The sequence below is a fragment of the Eurytemora carolleeae genome, unplaced genomic scaffold, assembly GCF_000591075.1.
Source record: "Eurytemora carolleeae unplaced genomic scaffold, Eaff_2.0 scaffold413, whole genome shotgun sequence".
NCBI classification, from domain to species: domain Eukaryota; kingdom Metazoa; phylum Arthropoda; class Copepoda; order Calanoida; family Temoridae; genus Eurytemora; species Eurytemora carolleeae.
This window is the reverse complement of record NW_019396310.1, coordinates 60,543-85,157: the sequence shown is the minus strand read 5'-3', so window position 1 is coordinate 85,157 and position 24,615 is coordinate 60,543. Positions and strand designations below refer to the sequence as shown.

At 34.2% G+C, this 24,615-nt stretch overlaps 2 protein-coding genes across 5 annotated transcripts; both read left to right on the top strand.

The window, feature by feature from the left end:
• The first annotated feature begins 687 nt into the window (after nt 1-687).
• On the top strand, nt 688-9,001 carry LOC111700688 (secretory carrier-associated membrane protein 1). Its single transcript, XM_023471689.1, has 12 exons — nt 688-798; nt 932-1,037; nt 1,567-1,664; nt 2,129-2,137; nt 2,556-2,690; nt 3,272-3,338; nt 4,083-4,139; nt 4,720-4,817; nt 6,288-6,397; nt 6,752-6,887; nt 7,396-7,545; nt 7,925-9,001. The coding sequence occupies exons 1-12, from the start codon at nt 769-771 to the stop codon at nt 7,949-7,951; spliced, it is 1,023 nt and encodes a 340-aa protein (XP_023327457.1). The 5' UTR covers nt 688-768; the 3' UTR covers nt 7,952-9,001.
• Nucleotides 9,002-12,625: 3,624 nt separating this feature from the next.
• Nucleotides 12,626-23,702, top strand: LOC111700687 (E3 ubiquitin-protein ligase rnf8). 4 transcript variants are annotated; one of them, XM_023471686.1, is made up of 15 exons: nt 12,626-12,719; nt 13,114-13,186; nt 14,377-14,462; nt 15,371-15,422; nt 15,934-15,999; nt 16,642-17,048; nt 18,274-18,379; nt 18,605-18,666; nt 19,089-19,304; nt 19,373-19,479; nt 20,170-20,344; nt 21,547-21,628; nt 22,467-22,522; nt 22,701-23,399; nt 23,443-23,702. In XM_023471686.1, exons 1-15 carry the CDS (start codon nt 12,631-12,633, stop codon nt 23,549-23,551), a joined length of 2,385 nt encoding a protein of 794 aa, XP_023327454.1. In that variant the 5' UTR covers nt 12,626-12,630; the 3' UTR covers nt 23,552-23,702. The 4 variants fall into 4 exon arrangements, with proteins under 4 accessions (XP_023327454.1, XP_023327456.1, XP_023327455.1 ...); XM_023471688.1 differs by having other exon boundaries at nt 19,364-19,479; nt 22,701-23,375; nt 23,437-23,702; XM_023471687.1 differs by having other exon boundaries at nt 19,364-19,479; nt 22,701-23,381.
• Nucleotides 23,703-24,615: the final 913 nt, after the last annotated feature.

Here is a 24,615-nt window from a genome sequence, read left to right as displayed (position 1 = left end):
ATATTCTGAGGTTCTCCTTCTCTGTTCATCCTGTAAACCTTAGTTCTCCTTCTCTATTCATCCTGTAAGCCTTAGTTCTCTTTCTCTATTCATTCTGTAAACCTTTAATCTTCTCTATTCATCCTATAAACCTGTAATGGAATCTCTTTTAATTCTGTAAGTGTAAACCTTATGATCTACGAATTTCATTTAATTTTTCCATAAAATCCATAGTTTTCTGTTTTATGAATTAGACAATTAATAAATAACTTTTTACTTAAATAACGCAACGCATCAGCCCATTTTGTTTTCTCTTTTCTTGTGCTTCATTTGTATGATTAAATTTAAACGTCGCAATCGAAAGTCGTCTGTGAAATATTAAATGTCGTCTTGTTACAACATTTATTTTTGCATTTCTTTTGTATTCAAAATCACTACGTGATAAAAAAAATAATCTGACTTTTGTAAAATAATTCACAACCTTTAATTCTTCAAAAATAAGACCACTATCCCTTCCCCCATCCGGCATCCCCCCTTCCCCTCCTTCCAACTCTCTACCTCCTTTCACAAGTGTACAGTGTTGACACTGCAGTGCGCTCTGCCGGGAGTTATTTTGTGTATGCTGATCGAAAATATTTTCCACTTAATTTGATATGATTCATTCTTGAATCATTCTTCAGGGGTTTCAAGTGAAGCAATGTTTATTTTCCATTAATTTATGGTTTAATTGTAGAATACGTTTTCAGAAGTTTAAGAAAAATATAAAATTATATTTCACTGATTTAGAGAATGTCTGCTTTCGACGATAATCCGTTTGCGGTAAGTAAATTTGTTAAACTTCAGTAACAAAATGGTGCTTTTTTGTTACTAAAGGTTTTTTTTGAAAGTTCATTACTTTTTGAAGAAAGTCGAATTTACAATAGCTGTATGTTCTCCACATCTGTCATCTTAGGATCCATCTGTTCAAGCTGCAACAGCTAACAATGGACAACCGACAGCTACACTCGACAACTATGATCCGTTTGGGAAACAGCAGACAACTACCACAGCCGGGACAGGTAGAAAATAGTAATTTCAATTGTGACAGACGAGACAGACATTAACTAATGTGACATGGACAACATCAGTGCTTAAAGACAATACAGTATATCATAATATCGACAGGAAGTAATTATAGGAACAGAAAAGTACGTTTGGGACAGATGGTACATTTTTCTGCTCTGTTGCCTGTCGGGCTCGCTGTCATGTTAGCATTCTACAGTCTTATGTGTATATTAAAGGATCTGTCGGGCTAGCTGTCAAGTAACATTCTACCCAGTTATTTTTATTTATAGATCTGTCGGGCCCGCTGTCAAGTTATCATTCTATACAGTTATGTTTATCAAAGGATCTGTCGGGCCCGCTGTTAACATTCTACACATTTATGTTAATTAAAGGTTTTGTCGGGCTCGCTGTGATGTTAACATTCTACACTTTTTTCTGATAAAAGATCTTTCAGGCCCGCTGTTATGTTAACATTTTATAAATTATAGTTAAGGATCGGGCCATTTGTTATTTTAAAACCTTCTATAGTTATGTTATTTTAAGGCTCTGTCGGGCCCGCTGTTATGTCTCCAACAACTGAACCTGCTCCTCCTGCCTACAGTCAAACAGCACAGCAGACTGCCACTACTGCAGATTTCCAGGTGTCTAATTGTTTGTAATGTAATTTTGTGTGCATATTCATTTATGAAAAGATTTTATTTCTTTGCCATGTCATTCTCATTTGTTTCTCATGTTACCATTTTTTCCCCATGTTTTCATTTGTTTTCAATGTTCTTTTTTGTTTCCCTAGTTTCCATTTGATTCTTACATTCTCATTTGTTTTCCATGTTCCCATTTGTTTCACATTTTTCATTTGTTTCCCATGTGCCCATTGTTTCCCATGTTCCATTAGTTTTCCTGGTTACCATTTGTTTCCCTTGTTTCCATTTGTTTCCCATGTTCCCATTTGTTTCTCATGTTCTCATTTGTTTACAATATTTTCATTTGTTTTCCATGTTCCCAGGGGTTTTCCATTTGTTCCCATTTTTATCCCATAAAATCTCATGTTGCCTATAATATTTTAACTCATCTTTTTGATCAATACTAACATTTTATGCTATGCCAGGAACTAAAGGTAAATTTTTATAGAACTCTGTTAAACACTTTTCTTATTACGTCTTCGATAGATAAAATAAATAAGAAAAATAAATATATAAATTAATGAATAAATGTGTTGAGGGGTAGGGAGAAAAATGAATAAAAAAGTAAAATAAATAAAAAAAATAATGTATAACTTAATTATTATTTGATAAATAAATGAATAAATGACCAAATGTATAAATATATAAATTAATAAATAAATAAATGAATGCATAAATGTATGAGTAAATAGATTAACGAACAATTAGATTAATGAATAAATGAATTAGTAAAAATGAACAATTAGATTAATGAATTAATGAATAAATGAATTAGTATAAATGAACAATTAGATTAATGAATTGATGAATAAATGAATTAGTTTATAAATGTATAAATGAATAAATATATAGAGGAGACAGGAAGAATTGGAAAGGAAAGCCGCCGAGCTGGCAAGAAGAGAAGAAGAATTAAAGAATTCATCCTACAACGCAAGGAAAACTCAGATTAAATATCAGTTATATTTTTGCACGCAACCATTTTTTTCGGTGGGGGGGGGGGGGGGGGTGATTCGATTCGATTCGATTCGATTCGATTCGATTCGATTCGATTCGATTCGATATATTAATGTTGTCTCATAACTTTGTTTAGTTCTTATTATATGGTTGGGTCCTAAATCTGACTTTGCATAAAAGTAGATCAGAACCTAAGCACTGCTTTATAGCTTTTGTATTTGAAGAGTTTTCTACTGAAACACTCAGTAAGAGGATATTAATGTGGATATCCCAATATATGTTGATGTGGATATCCATATCATATATATATTTATCTAGGATATAAATGTGGATATCCCTGTATATATTTATCTAGGATATAAATGTGGATATCCCTGTATATATTTATCTAGGATATAAATGTGGATATTCCTGTATATATTTATCTAGGATATAAATGTGGATATTCCTGTATATATTTATTTATGATATAAATGTGGATATTCCTGTATATATTTATCTAGGATATAAATGTGGATATTCCTGTATATATTTATCTATGATATAAATGTGGATATTCCTGTATATATTTATCTAGGATATAAATGTGGATATCCCTGTATACAATTATCTAGGATATAAATGTGGATATCCCTGTAGAATTCCAAGAAATGGTGAAGCGTCTCTACTATCTCTGGCTTTGTAAGTTAACTTGTATTCCCAATTAAATGCAAATCCCTAAACTTATTCACTAATTATACCCTTGAGATTTTGATATTTCAATAGGGATAATTTACTCGCATTGTTGGTCGTAATTTAAATGTGTAAGGTGAGGGTTGGGGGGTGGGGTTGGCTTGATTAAAAATAGATATTTTACACACAGATTTATTGATGTTTCTGTATCATCCAAAGGAAATTTAATAGTTCATAAATACTTTATTCGCTAAAAACAGAATGCTTTTAAGGTTTAAAAATCTTTTTCATTACATATTTATGGAAACAAACTGTTCTACTGGTTTAAAATTTCTTTGATAAAAATATTTATATCAGAATATCAGAGAAACTACGTTTGTTTTCCTTTTTCATGTAACTAGCTCAAAGCAATTAAACAAATAAATATTAAATGTTTAATGCGTTCAAATATTCTAGGGTTAATATTCTCTAAATATGAAATCAGGGACGTTTACTAAAACTTTTATAAATTGGGTTTGGTTGACCAAAATGGTCTTTTTCCTGTCAGAATTTTAATGGGCATTTGATTTTCTTTTGAATCTTATTAATTTCATCGGTCTGTTCATTTCAATGGTTTAGTTTTCAACCCATCCCCCCCCCCCCTCTCTTTTTCTCAATTTACTTTAATAATTGCTGCTGTACTTGTAGTCCACGCACTACTGATCCTGCCCCCCCCCCCCTCAATATACTTTAATAATGCTCCTGTACTTGTAGTCCACGCCCTACTGATGCTGTACAACCTGGTGGCTGGTACCTGCCTACTATTCAGTGGTACGATTGTGCAATTTATGTAAATTAAATTAAAAGTTTTTTATTTGAATTTTCTTTTGTTCAATATCTTTTTACAAAGAATCAATATCGTCTTGTTTTTTAAGCAATTCGCATTCTTCAAAGTTAAAGTCAAGTCTGAGTTCTGGGCTCTCAATGTCAAAAGAAAACATAAACGACTTAATTTATAGGTTTATAATGTAATAAAGAAAAGATTTGAGGTAATTTAATAAAAAAAATCATAATTCTGGAAAATACATGGATATACATTTTCACGAAATAACCCCCTCTCCTGCATAGGGGAAAGAGGAATGATTATTGATGCCCTGAGAAAAAAAAAATAAAAAAACTGACATTAAATTGCAAGATTTTTTCACTCTTCTTGATACATTAATTTTGATCTGTTTAAAAGCTTACAATTCGTGCATTTTACCCTATTTATCGATAAGAACCCGTAAAAAAGTTTTGCGTGACGAACATTTCTAACATTTGGGGAGAAAATTTATACTTCAAGAAAAAATAGATGACCGACCTTGGTAAAAAGTACATCCTTTGTAGCCGGTTATCCATGATTTATCTCTAGGAAACGACGCAACTGGGTCAACCTTCGGTTTATCCCTGGTCTACGCAATCTTCTTCATCCCACTCTCATACCTCTGCTGGTTCAGACCAGCCTACAAGGTAAATTTATTAAACACTGGTGCTTCGTGCCTCTTAATCAAATGCAAAGTTTTGTTATAAATATTTGTTTCATTCTCGACCATTTTTACTTGCAAAATAAAACAAACAAAATTAGCACATTTTCTCTTGTTTGCTTGATTTTTTAAATAATTAAAATTGGAGAAAAAAAGTTTGAAGAGAAAATTGAGATCCCTGAATATATGTGATCTGGATCGGTTCAGCTTCACACGTTTTGACGTTAATTTGATCCAAACAAACCATTTGATAGATCCTTCCCTTATCTTATCTTATATTTGAATATATGTAAATTATAGAAGGTAAGGTTTTGGCGTAAAACTTGGGAAAATAGAAAGTTATGGAAGTTACTAATCAAGAAATATGTATCACATGGACATTGCATGAGAATGTTTGTTATGCACATTCTAAATTCTAATGATAATCCACCTGTCTATCCATCTATCTATCTATATATTTACGAAAGATAACACATTTCAGAGTTTACGCAACTTACAAAGTACATTTTCTTATTTTGTGGTCAATAGCAGGAATTGTTTTAAAATAAAAATTTCTTATATATATATACAGGGTGAATCAAAATAAAGTGTGATTTGCGGCGCCTGGTGCAAAAGTGTAACTTTTTTGTGCAACTCTTCTGTATGGTGTTTTTTAATATTTTTTGAAAATTTGTATTGTTTTTGGTTCAATGCCCCAAAAAAATCCGCCAACCTTATTTCTTTCAAAATCAAAAGTTCAGAAAAACAAAAATGTGTAAATTAATTGTTTCTATCGAAATCTAAAATTTTAAAAAGATTGAATCACCGAAAAACAGAAAAATTTGCAAAATTGTAATTAGAAAATTCGCAATTTTCAGTTCTGGTAAAATTTTTACGGAAAAATTGTTTTTCAATGGTTCTTAAGGTTTCAACTGAACAGCGTATATTTTTTACTTTAGAATATACTAAGAAGAAAGGAACTAGAGAATTTAAATAACTTTTGCTTAAAAATTAGCCCAGAACTGAAAATTGCGAATTTTATTATTACAATTTTGCCAATTTTCTTTGATTCTGGGATTCAATGTTAACAAAATTTTAGATATAGAGAGAAATAATATGAATTCATATTTTAGCTTTTCTGAACTTTTGATTTTGAGAGAAAAAAAAGATTCGCGGATTTTCTTTTAGGCCATTGGAGTACCAAAAAAAATTACAAATTTTCAGAAAATATTGAAAAGACACCATACAGGAGAGTTGCACAACAAAAGGTACAATTTTGCACCAGGCGCCGCAAATCACACTTTTTTTGACTCACCCTGTATATATATATGTATATATATATTATACAATATACATTTACAATAAATATAATTTAAATATGTCAGAACTAAGAAGAAAAAATTAAATTACATTTAATGAGTAAATTAGTAAATTCAAAAAAAATATATTGAATAATTGTGTCATTCTTTACTTTTAGGCATTTCGTTCTGATTCCTCGTTCAACTTCATGGTCTTCTTCTTCATATTCTTCTGTCAGTTCTGTTTCTCCCTCATCATGGCTCTGGGGATCAAAGGCTCAGGAGGAAGGTTAGTTAAATTTGTCGTTTTGTATTTGGTTATCAGTTGTTAAGTAAGTGTTAAAGTATTGTTTCAAATAATATTAGTATTTTTTTTTTTTTTTCTCCGAACTAGTTTCTAACTTTAAGTTATCCTGAAGAGAATAGGGTTTTACTAGGTTTTTGTCGTTATTTTATTAAAGGATGCATTTTTTTTATGAAATCCGTTCAATTTGGAAAAAGATTTATCATTAGGATCCGGATCCAGGTTTTTTACCGGTCAAATTCAGGATCCGGATAAGCATTACATTAAATGGAATTTGCAATTTAAAACACTGTCTAATACATAATCGTAATCTGATTAAAAAAATGTTATTAATTATAGTGGACTCATCACCTGTATTGTGACCTTCCAAAACAAAGACGCTACCGGCGGAGACTACTTCGTCGGTGTTGTTGTGCTGTTTGCCGCGCTAGGATTCTGTGCTGTCGCTCTTGCGGATTTCTTCATGTTGACCAAGGTATAAAACAGGGGTTATATTTTTAAGAAATACACCTTGCTAGGGGGGGGGGGGGGTCTGGTTTTTGATGATTTGGAGGAAAAATGAAAAATAAACCTCAAAAGGCAAGTTTTTTATTCTTTATAATTAATACCGCATTAAATTAATTTCCCCTGAAAATCATTAACTCCCTGAACAAATCCCAAAAAATGATTTTAAAGGGGGGTGGGAATAAGTTTTCTAGAAAATGTACACCTCTGGTAAAAAGTGAGGCTTGGTTTATTTTTTGAAAGACCAGGTTTTTTGAATTTTTGTCAGTTTACTTTCATTTTTAAAGATGAAGTTAAAAGTTGATTTCTCCTAAAAATTATTTTCTCGGATTTTTTTCCTACTTATCAAAATTTTAATAAAGTCTGATGAGTAGATATTTTTTTCTGTGATCTTGATTGATTCTTTACTACCAGGATCCTACAAAAACAAGGTTTATAATTTCTTAGTTCATAAAAATTCAAATCATTAATTTATGTAGATCCACGGGTTGTACAGAGCTACCGGGGCCAGCTTCATCAAGGCTCAGGCTGAGTTCACCAGCACTGTCATGAACAACGAGGGAGTTAGGAATGCCGCCGCTCAGGCCGCTGCCGCCGGGGTCAGGAATACATTCTCAGGACAAGGACAGGTATTAATAGAGATGGGCAGTGTTTTTTTTTCGTTTAAACATTCACGATTTTAACACCTGCCAAAGATTTATGGCTGAAAAGCATGACAAAAAGCAAAGACGAAAAACTGTAAATCAATAATAATTGGTTAAATAGATTTGTTTTATATTTTTACTCAAAAAATCATTTGTTTCCACTGAACAGGTAGTAAGTACTTTCTGTGTTAATTTCCCATATTTTACCTGGGGGAAAAAAAATAAAAATATTCGTTCTGTGCAAACAAGCCGGGGCTAAAATAATTTGTTAAGAAAGTGAATATTTTGTACAAAATATATATTATATGCCCCTGCTAGGTGATATCCAAACCAAATCAAACCTTTATTTTTATTTTTGTTTCAGCAACAGCAGCCTGGGTCCAGATACTAAACAATTGTGGAAACATGAGAGCAGCAAAGTTCATGAATCAGAAGGAAAAGCTGCTCTAGTCAAAATATGAGACAAACAGCAGCGTCGGTGTCGTTAAATGTCGTTATTGTGTTACTAACGGTCATATGACTGTTTATATCATAAAACTTGAATTTCATTTGGAAAAACTGATTTGGAAGTGTTGGCTGCTGATAATTTTTTTCAAACAAGTGGAAATGAAAATAAGATCAGCCTTTCATTATCAAGAAACAGCAGAACTGGCAATAGTTGGAGCTGATTCATAGACAAAAATTGGATTTGTTTGACCGCAGTTGTTGTTGAAATCTCCCACCTGATTTAGGATAATTAATTCTAATTGTTCATGATAAAATTGGTTTTCTGGCTGAAAATTGTCATCTTCCAGAATCCGATAATAATTATCAATCCATCAATAGTTTAGAACAAGCGAAATAAGTTCATTTATCCTAAAAATTTTATTTTGCTTTTACTGAAAATATGATGCGGACAGAATATAAGTTTTTTTATTTCTTCGGGATTTTCTACTTTCTGAATTCTAAATCTTTTATTATCTATTGCACAAGGGTCCATATCAGGTTTATCAGAATTGGGAATTTGCATTTTCAAATATAATTTTTAAATTTATAAATGTTACATGTTTTATAGATATTCTTTCTATGTAGCGTTGTCTACAAGTCATTGTACAATTTATAGTGTACACGGTATACCTTATAACATTGCAGATTGTACAATGTACATCTGTACAACGAATAGGATTATATAGATGTATACAAATATCCCCTCTCGCTTTCTTACACTTTTAAATAGATATTTTTAATACATAAAATACAATTTTTAATTCTTCAACCACGCTGTGTACGAATGCGACTGTTATCAGTTTAATTGATTGTCGTCTTTAGTTTGTGATTAATTTTTTCCTCCCCCCGTATTGCTTTAATTCTTAAATTGATCCTAAGTATAATAACCCTGTGATTTTACTTGTATTATAATCTTTATTTATTCTGTAATTAAATACTAAATAATGAATTATTATACAATGTTATTAATTACATTTAATAATGTTTCCTTTTGGGAAATTATGAAGGTTTTTGTTTGGGGGGTGGGGGGCTGATAAAAAGGTTTTTAAATTTAAAACATTTATATATTTTAACCCCCCCCCCCCCTCTGCCCATTTATTTGAGGATGGATAAGAAGAGAGTTTATTAAAATTTCCATGTGAAGGGGATTTTTGTCAAGTTATTGGGTCTGTCCTAGTATACGATTTTTGGACCCCCCCCTGCCCCCCCCCCCCCTCCTATCAATTTTGTACATGACCATTTATTTTTCAGCAAGTTTATTATTATTTATTTTTTGTTATTTAGGGTTAGGTTAGGTTAAGACAATTTCTGGGCCGAGCGCTGCGGCTAGGATGGGCTAGGGGCCGAGCGCTGCGGCCACGGGTTAGGTTAGTTAAGACACTTTCTGGGCCGAGCGCTGCGGCTAGGACAGGCTAGGGGACCGAGCGCTGCAGCCACAGGTTAGGATAGGTTAAGACACTTCCTGTCAGACCCATGTACAAAATTGATAGGAGGGGGGGGGGGTCCAAAAATCGTATACTAGGAAATTACCAAGTTATTTTTTCTTGTGAAACAGTTCTGATTGAATGATTGATGAAGTTTGGGGTTGAGGCTCCTAGTGTACAGTCGTGTTTCTTACCTCCCTTAAACAGGGGTAAACGCACTTTGTATATATATTTTCGTTAAAAAAATGAAGTTATACTGGACGTTTTATTTTTCAGATTTTAGACATTAAAATGTTAAAAATGAGGAATTTAGGATAGTGCCTTAATTGTCATTCAATTCACGAGTATATGATTTTTGTTGCCTACCACAATACATAAATTAACGTACACTCAAATGTCTTTAAATTGGTAATAGTTCATGATAAGGTAGATAGAGGTACTAACAGGCGCGTATACAGGATTTTAGCCAAGGGAAATATTTATAGTAAAATGTGAAAATAAAGGGCGCGAAGCGCAGAGAAAATATTTAACAACTTTCTAATGGGAAAACTCCACCACATCTGATTTTAACCAATATTCCCATTCATCCGGGGGGGGGGGGGGAAAGAGGACTGTCCCCCCAATACGCGCCTGGATACTATACTCGTAATACACTTTCTTCATTCAAATCTTTTATGTAGCTTCTATGCGATAAAAAAAATTGACAAAAAATGATAATCTTTTTACGCAATTAGGCACAGGATTTAACATAATTTAGATAAGCTGATTAATTAACTGTTCATATTTAGTTTAGAAACCCTTTTACGTTATGGTTTTCGTAAATACTGAGTATTTCTTATAAACACTCTCCACTAATTTAAATTCCATTATATTCACTTTTGTATGATAAACATGGTTAACGTTTTTCTTTACTTTACTAAAATTCTAAACTTAAGATGGGGGAAATTATCTTTTGTTTAGTATGGTTTACGTAATTACGGATTATTTGATCTTACTCCATTGAATTACATAAAATTTAATGTTACTTTCGTTAAGTATTTTCACTGTGGTTGGGAGATTTGATTTATTCCTCGAAATTCATGGTGCTAAAAATAGTGAACTTGAATTTTTTTCAGATGGGTTAATTTCTCCATGAGAAGCTTATTAGTTTTAACCAATTTTGTCCATTTAAAGATTCCAGCACTAATAACAAATTATTTTGTCTGTATTTCTTTACGCCGAAGAACCCATTCTGATATTTCAGGTGAAAAATATAAGATTTAATGATGGAGGTTCTAGCAATGATGATATTCTCTGGGTTCCTGGTTGGGTTCGTGATCATTGCCGCGGAGGACTTCATGTAGAGGGTGTCATGCAGGTGAAATGAATGGAGTTAATTAATTAGAAGGACATAATCATTTTTCAAAATTATATCAGGGATGTATAATTTTAAAGAAATCATTTTCATAATCATATCAGGGGTGTATATTTATAAAGAAATCATTTTCATAATCATATCAAGGGTGTATATTTTTAAAGGAATCATTTTCATAATCATATCAGGTGAGTGTATTTTTAAACGAATCATTTTCATGATCATCAAGGGTGTATATTTTTAAAGGAATCATTTTCATAATCATATCAGAGGCGTATATTTTTAAAGGAATCATTTTCATAATCATATCAGGGGTGTTTATTTTTAAAGGAATCATTTTCATAATCATATCAGGGGTGTATATTTTTAAAGGAATCATTTTCATAATCATATCAAGGGTATATATTTTAAAGGAATCATTTTTATAATAATATCAGGGATGTATATTTTTAAAGGAATCCTTTTCATAATCATATCTGGGGCGTATATTTTCAAAGGAATCATTTTCATAATCATATCTGGGGCGTATATTTTCAAAGGAGAAATAAAAATCTACGCAGAAACATTTTAAAATCGAACATCAAATGGCAAGTAATCTCCTCCCCCCCCCCCCTCCCCACCCAATTTCTGCGAATAAAACCATGAAGAAATGATTTTAATTATTTAAAAAGAGGGAGGGGGTTAAATGATTTTTCAAGAGTAAATACACGCCTAAATCTTATTATTGTATTTCAGGATACAAGATTTAATATAATTGAATCAAAAGATGATAAAAAATTTATTTTCAGGATCACTCAAGGATGTAAGAGAGATTTGTTGACATAAACAGTTCAATGTTCATCCATAAATCTAAACAAATGCTTTACCATTCAATTGCCCAACGACTCAATCCTGTCACTGAACCACGACTCCACCCTTCCTCTGAGCAATGACTCCATCCTTCCACTGATTAACGACTCCACCCTTCCACTGAACAACGACTTCATCCTTCCACTGAACAACTACTCCACCCTTCCATTGAACAACGACTCCACCCTTCCACTGAGCAATGACTCCACCCTTCCACTGATTAACGACTCCACCCTTCCACTGAACAACGACTTCATCCTTCCACTGAACAACTACTCCACCCTTCATCTGAACAACGACTTCACCCTTCCACTGAAAAACGACTCCATCCTTCCACTACAAAAGGCCTCTACCCAACCCATGAAAAATGACTCCATCCTTCCCCTGAACAGTTATTCAACACTTCCCCAGAACTACGACTCCATCTTTCAACTGAACAACGACTCCATCCAACCTTTTAACAACGACTATATCCTATCTCTGAAAAGCGACTCCACCCTTCTACTGAACATTGACTGCACCCTCTCACTGAATAATGACTCCACCCTTCTACTGAACACTGACTCCACCCTTCCACTAAACACCGACTCCATCCTTCCCCTGAACAGCGACTCCACCCAACCTTTTTACAACGACTCCACCCTTCTACTGAACACTGACTCCACCCTTCCACTAAACACCGACTCCATCCTTCCACTGAACAACGACTCCATCCTTCCCCTAAAGTGATTCCACCTTCTAACACCACCTCAACATCCGATCCAAGGACACTAAACAGACAGCCTTCAAACAGAGCTTGATGTCTTAAACTATAGTCAATAGTATAGTCCCAAGATATCTACTTATCCAAGTGCCATGCTAGTATTGCATTTAATCTTGATGTTTGCAAAATTTTAGAACATCTTTAAATTATGTATAAATTTCAAAATATTTAATTGATTGCAGTTTTTAATCACAATGTGTAAATTTCAGAGTTTGTGGAAAATGGAGGGGGAGGAGGGGTTTCAGGCCAGATTGGTCGGCCTAGCTCCAGCAATGGAGGCAAGGTAAAAGTAAAATTCGCATGATTGGAAAAAATTAAATAAATTAGATTTATAATGCCAACTAAGAGGAAGTTAATAAAATACCCAATTTAATGAATTTTAACCGCCTACTACCGGTTCGGTCACTGAACTTATGAATGAGGATTGAATTTTTTGTATCTTTATGAAAAGTTTTTCTTATTTCTGATTAGTCATATCTCCTGAGACACCAGCAAGTTTAATAGATCTCTAAATTAGTAAAAATTAAGGGATATTTGATCGTTTTATGTCTATCCTCCTAAAGATTGAGTTAAGCTTATTTCGTACATTAAAAAGTTTTCAAATCAGCTAAAAATAAAATTAAAAATCCTGTCTGAACCGGTTTCAATGAGATTTAGTTAATTAGACATTTTTTCAGTCACAGAAATATAGAGATCTTGGAAAAGGAATTCAGGGTTGGAAGATCTCTTGAAGCTAATCTTCTAATCAAGGTACCTCTTTTCTCTTGAGTTAGAAATCTTCTAATCAAGGTACATCTTATTCTTTTCTTTTGAGTTAGAAATCTTCTAATCAAGGTACATCTTATTCTTTTCTCTTGAGTTAGAAATCTTCTAATCAAGGTACATCTTATTTTTTTTCTCTTGAGTTTGAAATCTTCTAATCAAGGTTCATCTTATTCTCTTCTCTTGAAGGTAATCTTCTAATCAAGGTACATCTTATTCTCTTCTCTTGAAGGTAATCTTCTAATCAAGGTACATCTTCTTCTCTTCTCTTGAAGGTAATCTTCTCATCACGGTTCATCTTATTCTCTTCTCTTGAGTTAGAAATCTTCTAATCAAGGTACATCTTATTCTTTTCTCTTGAGTTAGAAATCTTCTAATCAAGGTAAATCTTATTCTTTTCTCTTGAGTTAGAAATCTTCTAATCAAGGTACATCTTATTCTTTTCTCTTGAAATCTTCTAATCAAGGTACATCTTAATCTCTTCTCTTGAGTTTGAAATCTTCTAATCAAGGTACATCTTATTCTTTTCTCTTGAGTTTGAAATCTTCTCATCAAGGTTCATCTTATTCTTTTCTCTTGAGTTAGAAATCTTCTAATCAAGGTTCATCTTATTCTTTTCTCTTAAGTTTGAAATCTTCTAATCAAGGTTCATCTTATTCTTTTCTCTCGAGTTAGAAATCTACTCATTCGCTTCAGTTAAACAAATAACAGACAGTCAGCTAATTTTTCAACACTTTTGCAAGGAAAAAAGAGGTTTAGTTAGATGTGAGCCGGGTTTGAACACTGACAATTGTTAGTTGGTTCGTATTTAACGATTCAAGTCCAATGGTTCTATACTTCTAAGAGTGTCCTGTCCTCAAGAATTTGAGATATTTCTTGATTGTATTTCCTGCAAGTTCCCTATTATTAGATTATGGATAATCTTTTAATTTAAAAAAAAATTATTGACCATATAGATTTAACTTAACGAATTATTGCATTTCCCGTAGAAAAAAGAACATATATTTTCTACTCATTTATTATTTTCTTTTAAGGACTAGGTAAAGAGTCAAATACCCAATATTTTTTGAAAAAAATAAGGGATGGGGGGGATATTTTTAGGAGGAGCAATGATTGAAAGCAACTAAAAAATTACCATACTTGAAAAAACAACGTTTTGATTTTTTATATTTGTTCAGGACATAAACATCTCGAGGGAGCAGGCCTTGTTCAGGTTCAAGGAGAACTCCTGGTTCATCACTGATCTTAGCTCTAATGGTATCAGGTAGATGGAGTTCAGGGAGGGGATTATATATTTCCATGGAAATAAATTATCCAAAAAATTGTGTTATCCAGTAGGTTTTTATTGTTCATTTTGAGATTTGACGAAAATACATGAATTTTAAGTAAGCTCATAGTTGTATTTTTTTTAAAGTGTCGAAAATGAAAAGTGATGTTTAATTGCAATTTATTTCTCTCTCTTTGATATCTATCAAATAAAACAAGACATTCGTATATATGTTCCCTATAGGCAGCCAAACGGCTGGATCGAATGGGCTAAAAATTTTGTCGACACTCATTGGTAGCTGGGGGGTGACATAGACAAAAAAAATTTCAGGCGCAATGTTGGGCCCTTCAGCTAGTTTTAAATAATATCCTAATAATATATTTTGATTAGGGGGGCTGGGCATCCTTTTTTCTAGAAAATATTTACCCTTTTACTTTTAATTAACTTGGAGCTTATCGTCAATTTTGATTAACAACGACTTTTAGAAACTAACCTTATTATCCAAACAAACGATCTAATTAAAACTAAACTAGAATGATCAGAGATGAAGTAATTAATAAAACTAGAAACCAAACATGATTATTAAAATTAGCAGTTAAGAATTATAAAAAAAAAGAACGGAAAAACTCGCCAGGGAAACACCCAACATCCAAACTTAACAAAATATTTAGCAATCCTTGGATGTTAGGTATTCTAAAGTGGGGCATGGCTCAAATTTGGTGGTATGGCTGGGCGCTTCGCAAATACAACGTAAAAAAGAGTAAAATAAAAAAGTATATTTATCTTATAACAGAAGGTCGGACTGAAAAACCAGGAATGGGGGGAGGACTTGAAACTCCAATCCACTACTGGAGTCTTAGGCCACCCCTGCAACTTATTATTTGATTTGACTTTGATTTGTTCAGGATAAACGGAAAACGTATAGTTAAAGGAGTTGAGACTAGATTAAACTTCAAGGCATCAATTCATTCAGAAATCTTCTATCTTTGCATTTTATCATTAATGAGACAATCAAAGTAATTCGGGCGTCGATTTAAATCAACCTGCCATGAATCGTTTATGGTACTTATCCATTAAAATAGTCTAGTTCGACAATCACGGAATCATTCAAATCCTACTGAACTTTTGTAATTTTCTCTTTCGCTGGTTTTGTTCTTAGAAAAAGGTTTCTTGGACAGAGAAATGGAAGCAAAATTAGTTAAACCTAGAAAAGGGTCTTATGATGGTACACACTAGATTTGTGTCATTTTTTAGCTAGAAATTATTTTCCGTCCTTGGGCAGTCATTTTTGAAGGTTTCTACTGAATACAGGGTGATTGTTTAATATTATTGTTATTTTTATTTTTGTTTTCTAAAATATTTGTTTTGATTATTTACATTTTTCCGAATACTCATTCATTTATTACTCTTTTAGTTTTTTTTAATGTTCAAAACGTGAAATTTATTCGATAAATGAATATGACTATAGGATAAGATTATTTTGTCAGATCAGATTGATAAATATAACTGGAGATTTGTTAGCTATACAGACAAGGAAACTACCTTTTACAGAATATTTTTGCTTCGCTTTTTTCAAATTTATTTAAAATATGATTTCTGAGGAATGAGTGTTTGCAGGTCGTTAGAATAAACCTATTAAAGTCTTAAACATGTCAAGGTGATAAATATGGGTATATTCCTAGAGAACGATTTTTGGACCCCCCAGCCCCCCCCCCCCCCCCTATCAATTTTGTACATGGGTCTGACAGGAAGTGTCTTAACTTAACCTAACCCGTGGCCGCAGCGCTCGGCCCCCTAGCCTGTCCTAGCCGCAGCGCTCGGCCCAGAAAGAGTCTTAACTAACCTAACCCGTGGTCGCAGCGCTCGGCCCCCTAGCCCATCCTAGCCGCAGCGCTCGGCCCAAAAAGTGTCTTAACCTAACCTAACCCTAAATAACAAAAAAATAAATAATAATAAATTTGCTGAAAAATAAATGGTCATGTACAAAATTGATAGGAGTGGGGGTTGGGGGGGGGGGGGTCCAAAAATCGTTCAATAGGACAGACCCTAAATATGAATAAAGTTTAACTATTTATTATCCAATCATCATCATCATTAATATGTGTATTTTTTAACACATAAGGGCTCAATAAATAAGTTTTGTTCACCAATTTAAGGTAGTTTTTTTGGTTGCTAGGAGAATATAGATATGGGAGCAGCAGAACAATACAATAACTCGACAACTGATAGAGTAGTCAATGAATCTGTAAAGCGTTCTGCTGACATGCTTCCGCCACCACAGAAACGAATAAAATTTTCTAAATCTCCGCCAATAGTTGACTCAAAGGAAAAAGCAGAGAGAGAACGATTAGCCACAGAAATAGAGGAACAAAGGAAAAAGCTGGAGATGGAAAAACTCCGACTAGAGGCCGAGATGGAGAAAATGAAGGTGGAAAAAAGCGAGACTGAGGCGGAACAACGGCGGAGCCTGGAAGAGATGGAAAGAAGAGAGGCGGAAAATCAAGAGAATATGAGGCGGAAGGAAGAAGAAAACTTGTTGCATCAGCAACAAATTCTTCAACTTATTCAAACTGAGAAGGACAGGTATATTTATTATTTATATTCAAATACATGTGTTTATACTTGTGCGAAAGTTTTTTCGGAATTACGTAATTTGAGAGAAAAGTGAAAAGTATAGATTTCCACTTAAGTAATTAATTTCAATCCCTTTAAAGTCCGGGAGAGGGGGGGGGGTAATTTTACTTCAAGAATAACATTCATAGGTGAGTGTAAATTAAGTTCCAATGTTTATTTAAGACCTTAAAGAAGAAATCCATGAACATAAATAACAAATCCGCGAAATAACAAACCCGTGTGTACGTAAAATGAACTGGACTTGTTGTTGGTATGCTCAATAGAATTTTTCAATTTAGTCCTAGATATCATACTGTTCCAATGTTTATTTAAGACCTTAAAGAAGAAATCCATGAACATAAATAACAAATCCGCGAAATAACAAATCCGTGTGTACGTAAAATGAACTGGACTTGTTGTAAGTATGCTCAATAGAATTTTTCAATTTAGTCCTAGATATCATTCTGGGGTAAAAACATCAGTAAAACTAAAAATTCATATTTTTTTAAAGAGTCAGGCACACGTAAGACACTTTTGGGCACACGTAGGCCTATTACCTCTTTCCAATTGACACTTTATTTCCCCATTAAATGAAACTATCAAAAAAAACATTTTTTGGAAAAATAAACAAATTATTATTTTCTATTTCACTAAGTATTTTTTTATCCTAGAGACAGTAACAGACATTTTTGAAAATGGCTCAGCTTAGACCTGAAATCTATGAAATGAAAAAATTAGTGTTCAAACATTAATTATAACGTTTCAATTTTTTTTTGTTGTGCATTAACATGCTTGTAAAAAAGCGAAAAATGTACTTCTGATTTATTTATTTCTATGTTCTTCAGCTTGAAATGGATTTAGCAAGAATTATATATCTAAATTCTACAAGTTTATGCGGAGCACAGTGCCCTTGCTCCCCCCCCCCCCTGTATACGCTCTTAATTTTTACCTCTGATGTTCGATTAGTATTTAAAAAAATTAAGTCTGATAATAAAATAATATTTAAGTGTTTTTATTGCCCAGAGCAATATAACGTATTTAATAATGACATGGTTTAATATTACATAATTTCTAAAGCGTGAGTGTTATAGAGCATCGCATGTTTTACAAGACCATTATTTCTAAATTAGTTGTTTTAAAAAGTCTAAAAGTGCAATTTATTAGAGCAATGTCGTTTAAACATGGTATTTATTAGAGCCTCTAGTTCTGAGGAGGAGAACTTGAGGAAGGAGGAGAGAATTTCGGAGTTGCAGGCCAGGATGGAGAAGGTGAAGGAGGAGGCGGAGCTGATACTGGAGCAGGTAACATATGAGGCGGGATTATGATTTTTAAGGGGGGGGGGAAGCGTGTCAGTTTTAAATTTTTTCCATCCTCATCAAATAATTAATTTCCAGTTTTGGAATCTTTTTAACTAAAGTTGCATTTTGTGTTTCTATTGGTTTTACTTTCTTGCTTATTTCATTTGACAACGTTTTATAAGTCAAAGGGTGTATTTGTTCATGAAATTCATGATTGTATCCTTTCAGGAGAAGCTGGAGAAAGAGAAAATATCAAATGAGAAGAAAAAGCTGCAGGAGGAGAGAGACAGGTGGATAATTATGAAATTCATTTCTCTTAAAGGAACTCTAGACGAATTTCAATTTACCCTCCAGGTTAAAAAGTGACATGTTCCATAAGATTTCGTCTGAGGAAAATATCCTGGAATCTTTTATGAAACTGGTTGTTTTCATTTCTGGTTTATCTGTAAAAGTAATTTGCAGATTTATGCAATTAGTAGAGCAAAGGAAGGTTGAAGGAAATCATAGAATTCACCTCTTTTTAAGATTGAAAAACGGGGATATTTTCTTAATTGTTGCTTCGATTATGTGATAGATGTGTAAAGGGTACCGATGTGAATCGGGTATGCAACTCTTTCCATTTGTGTCATTAGAAATTACATCCACAGTTTCCTTGATAAATGTTATTTTCTCCACTTCAGTCGAACGTCAAAATTTAAAGTTTTTATTTTAGGTTTGAAGCTGAGATGATGTTGTTAAAAGAGGAGAAGGCGAGAGCTGAGGAGGAGCAGAAAAACAAACTGCAAGAGATGAAGAGGAAAGAGGAGGAGAACATGATCGAGCTGAAAAAGAAGGAAGAGGAGAACCAGAAAGAGCTGAAAAGAAAGGAAGAAGAGAACCAACTCCGTCAACAGGAAATACTTGTTGCGATCGAGAAGGAGAAGTTGAGGTAAAAATCCGTGAAGCTAAATCAGGAAAATTCGGCAAGATTATCATTATCATGTTGAGTCTGTTTAGGGCGATCAGCTCCGAGGAGGAGAACGTGAGGAAGGAGGAGAGAATTCAGGAACTGCAAAGGGAGATGGAGAATACTCTTTTAGAGGCAGAGGCATTCAAACAGCAGGGTCAGATTTTTTATTGTTAATGTTAGGGGCCGCGGCGTTAGAAGAGATAATGCTATAGAACTGAGCCAATCAAAGTCTGTTGGGGCTTTTTTAAATAATAGATTGTAGGCTGTTGTAGGATACACATCAGGATCACTTTGTGATTCTCCGCGACCCACTGGTAGCATCTTCCCATTGTATGTATGGGAGCCGGACGGTGCCGTAGCTCATGGGAGTTAGCCCCGATGGCGGTCTGGGCTCTCCAAGATGGGAGGGTTTTCAGATCCCCCCTTATCTTATCTTATCTGGACTCGTCTAGTTGTATTTTTCACTGTTGAGTGTTGACGCACACTGCAATCTATTTATAGGCTTGTCTGTTTGGGTGTTTGGGTGTCTGTTTGTTTGTATCCAATAAACGTCAAAACGGCTGAACCGATCGGGACCAAATTTTGTGTGGCAAATCACGTGACCCCAGGGAAGGTTATTTATGAATGATCAAAATTTCTAAAATTTGTGTTGGAAACTTTTTTATTTTTGTAAAATTTTTAAAATGCGCAAAATAAATATGAAATCCGAATTTAAAAAAAAAAATTTATATTGTACAAAGAGAAGATGCTCAAGGTTAAAGCCACAATTAAAAGTTGAAATAGAAGATGGGCATTGGGTGTAAAGCGCCCTAAATGCCTAATATAATATATATCTTTTGTTCAGGAGCCCGTGAGGTTTTGGATCGAGTCGAAAATACCCTTGAGCAGCAAATGGTTTGTTCGACCTGTCTAGAGCTGCCCATTCATCCCGTCTTCCTTAACTGTGGACATAGTTACTGCTGGCTTTGTCTAGAACAGTGGAAACATGCTAAACAGCACTCCAGCTGTCCACAGTGCAGGTACAGTAACTCTTGCTCTCAAAAGTGAAGGTTCAGTATACAGTAGGGTGTCCAATTTTGCACCCTAAAACCTAAAACCAATGTAGCTAATATTGTTCCCGTTAGTTTCAGTTTTGAATGGAAATTTTTTTTGAGCTTGGTTGATTGTAAGTGCCCGTACACGGTACTCCAGCTGTCCACAGTGCAGGTACGGTACACGGTACTCTAGCTGTCCACAATAAAAGAGCAGGTACAGTACACAGTACTCAACTTGTACACAGTGCAGATACGGTACACTATACTCCAGCAGTCCACAGTGCAGGTACAGTACACACTACTCCACCTCTCCACGGTGCAGGTACGGTACATGGCACTCAGCTGTCCACAGTGAAGGTACGGTACACGGTACTCAGCTGAACACAGTGCAAATACGGTACATGGTACTTCATCAGTGCACACTGCAGGTAAAGTTCACAGTACTCCAGTTTTTCACAGTGCAGGTACGGTTCATGGTACTCCACCTGTTCACAGTGCAGGTACGGTATATGGTACTCCACCTGTCCACAGTGTAGGTACGGTACACGGACTCAGCTGTCCACAATGAAGGTACGGTACACAGTTCTCCAGCTGTCTACAGCAGTGCATTTACAGTACTGCACCTGTCCACAGTGTTCACAGCTACTGTCATCTCTGTGTAGAGCAGAGGAAACTAGAAACTTCTCTAACTGTGCATCACGTAGATAAAGCACAAAATATTCTTTAAAACAAATATATTCGCACTTATATACATACATTGAAGCTTCTGCTTCATTATATTAATAGTTACAGCCAAATAGATTCTAGTACAATAGATGACAACGTTGAGTTTGTACACTCTCAGTACAGTTGTATTCTGTCGTCACAAGTGTCAATTCAGTTTTTGTATCCGACAAAATCATCAATAATAGTGATAATTTTAGAATACAGTGCTTTTCTTACAGTAAAATAAGTGCAATTTTATGTGTTCTTTAGTTTCTGTTTTTACACTTATTTATTAAATCTTGGAAAACATGTCAACTAATTTGAGAAAATTTCGTTTTTCTTGTTTTATTTGACACTTAAATGACGTAGTGTATAGTTGGTTAATTTCTCTGTTGCCACCTATTGCACTTGATAATCTATTTGGTTACAGCTAACTCTAAAATGCGCTATATCACGTCTACTTCATCAATTGTTATCTATAGAGTGGACATAACCTCAGAGTCTCGTGGTATCAGTATTGAGAATATTATTGAAGCTCTGATTTCCCAGCTGGGGCCGGACAAGGTTGGTCTTTTCTTTACTAATTCAAAGATAAATAGTTATTGAAGGATAAACAATTTGAACATTTTATCAAATACAATCATTTTGCAGTTGGTAAATGTCCCCTTCCTCTTTATGTTTTTACGAAGTTAACACTGCTCTGAAGATGAGTCCGGTCCCGAAAAAAACCATACTACACGGATGAGATCAAAGACGACATTAATAAAAAAAATTTTAAAGCAAAAATGTTTTTTTTTTCAATAGCATTAGAACCATTAATTAAAAAAAGATGGTTTAAAATATTAGTCTGAATACAGTGGTTAATTAATGCCACCATTTCTCTATTTTCCCTCCTCTCTGTTTCAATTTAAAGTTTGTGTACTCAATTATAATTTTCAAGTACAAATGCACACTACAATTTGTACATTGCACTTAGATATACATTTCGTTTTAACAAGAAAAGGCAATATTTAGACGAAGTTTGATAATTAAAATAGAGTAGTGTTATGTTATTTCAATTGTACGTATTTTTGCGTAAAACTCCAATATTATGAGGATTTCCTGATGTATTACTGAAGTATTCCATGTCGTCTTTCATAAGGAAGGTTTTTTTTTAACTTCTGTACGAACTCTTTTGTTCAAATTCATAGCAGTGTTTTTTGTTTCATCTGATATGTCCTGAGCTGAAAACTTTAGAATGGAATATCCTTAATCCCGATCGGTTAATTCATCTGGAGATTAATAATAAGAGGAGAACAAGCATTATTTAATCTCGAGATTAAGAAAAAGAGTGGATCAAGCATTAATCCCGATATCCACCATTCAAAAGTTCCCGGCTCTAGTCACATTTTTTTGTTTGCAGGTTGAAGAAAGACGTGTAAAAGTTCAAGAACGTCAACTGCAAGAAACTAAATTCAGGTTCTTCATTTTTATCTGAAAGATGATTGCTTCATGTTTACAGAAATTGAATAACACCTAAAATAAGATCTTCTCTTTTCCTTGAATATCATTTTGAAGATTACAATTCAATAGAAAGATAAATAAATAATTAATTATTTTGTTGATGAGGCAGAAATGTTCATTAAGACTATTTTAGACAGGACAGAGAAGCAGATACTTCGAAAAACATGGTTCATGGAGGGCGGGGAAGAGGACGAGGAGGTCGAGGAGGCCGAGGGGGTCGAGGTAGAGGAGGGATACAGGATATGTTGATACCAGTACCTAATAGACAACCTACACCTCAAACCCGACCTCCTCCTCCTGGGAACCCGGCTCCACCTCCCCAGAGTCATATCAGGTTCGGCGTAAGAGCTCTAGCTCAAGGTCCGATTGTCGAAGGTTTTTCCGGAGGACAAATCCGTGTTCTCAATCCTGTATTTCCGCCGCCTGGTGCAGTTAGAGTCACCACGCCCACTTATCCCGCCCCTACACCTATAGTCACAACACAGAGCAGTCAGAGGGTATCAGTAATTGAGGAAGCAGCAAATGCTATTGCAGCGGCAGCAGCTGCCTCTAGAGGAACAGTTGCCTCAACTAGGGGAGCAGCTGCCGCTTCTAGGGGAGCAGGAGCTGCTAGAGGTGCAGCAGCTGCTGCAGCTGCTTCTAGGAGTTCAATAGCAGCTGCTACTAGAATATCTCCATCTGCCTCAAGAGGATCTGCAGCTGCTACATCAGCATCTAGTCCTGCATCTATGGTTAATGAGATGGTGGTTTATGTCAGCTCTGATGATGATGAGAACGAAAACTCTAGTGTGTCTGGTTCCTCTAGTTCCTCTGGTTCATCTAATTCATCTAGTTCATCTAGTTTATCAGATTAAAGGGAACCCAATAATATCTAGTTCATCTAGTTTATCCGTAGAGGGGGTAGAGGGATCATACTACGGAGGGTACGGGGAGTGTTTCAACTGTGGTAGACGGGGACACTGGGCTCCTGGCTGTCCATTTTAAATAAATAGTTCAGATCCCTGATTACTGTCCATTTTCGTGTTTATCACAGTTTTACACACTACACAGTCATAGCAAGTTTCCATTAAAATATGTATTTGCAATATCCATTCGAATTCAATAAAAAAATGATAATTAAATCTTTGATGTTAAACTTTAACATTGATGTTAATTTTTTATCCTGACCTTAATATTTAATGCTTTGTTTATATCTCTACTATTTACAATATACAAATATGCACTATGCAGTAATAATCATATGTAATAGCTGTGAAGATTTAAATTTTGGACTTAAAGAAGCGTTGTACTTAAACTTACCATTGTACTGTACAGTGTACATAGTATATCTATAAAAGTAAAGAACTATATGATCTAGTTAATAAATTGATTGTGGATTTTTTAATAACTCTTTATCTAAGCAGATAGTTACAAGTACCTAGAATAACAACTTATTAAGTATAATAGGTCTGTATACACTGCACAATTGCTTTTTTTCATGGTGGAACAACTTGTCTAGGTCCTATTAGTGTGGGCCTAGAGTGCCTAGATGGCTTAGTTATGGTAGATTACGACAAATGAGAAGCTTACTTGTTGGGAAAACTCTTACTTACAGAAAAACAAAATAGTGATAGTTGCTCCAGTTTCTTCCTAGTCTCGAATTTAGTTAACTGGAGAGAGGGGGGAGGGGATAATTGTATATTTAAACCTTTGAGTTTTCTACACCTGAAATAATTTTTAAGTTGAAATTTTACTTTAGAATATTCGTTGGACATATTTTGTTCGTTTAGTTCAGTTACAAATGCGTGTCTGTAATCTGTTCAGGATATTCATAAAAATCTGTTCAGGATTAGAAAAATTGCGAGGATTCTAAGGTCACTTTCCGGGTGAAAACTAAATGTTAAGATTTCAAATCTAATCTGTAATTTTTGCCCGATAGTTTAGATTTTTGTCATGATGCAAATTTTTTATGTTCTTACTTAAATTAAATATGTTTCAAGAAACCGTGATAAGCATTTTCCATGTTAACCTCTATAGCCGCAGTTCGTGCGGATCCAGTTTTATTTAAC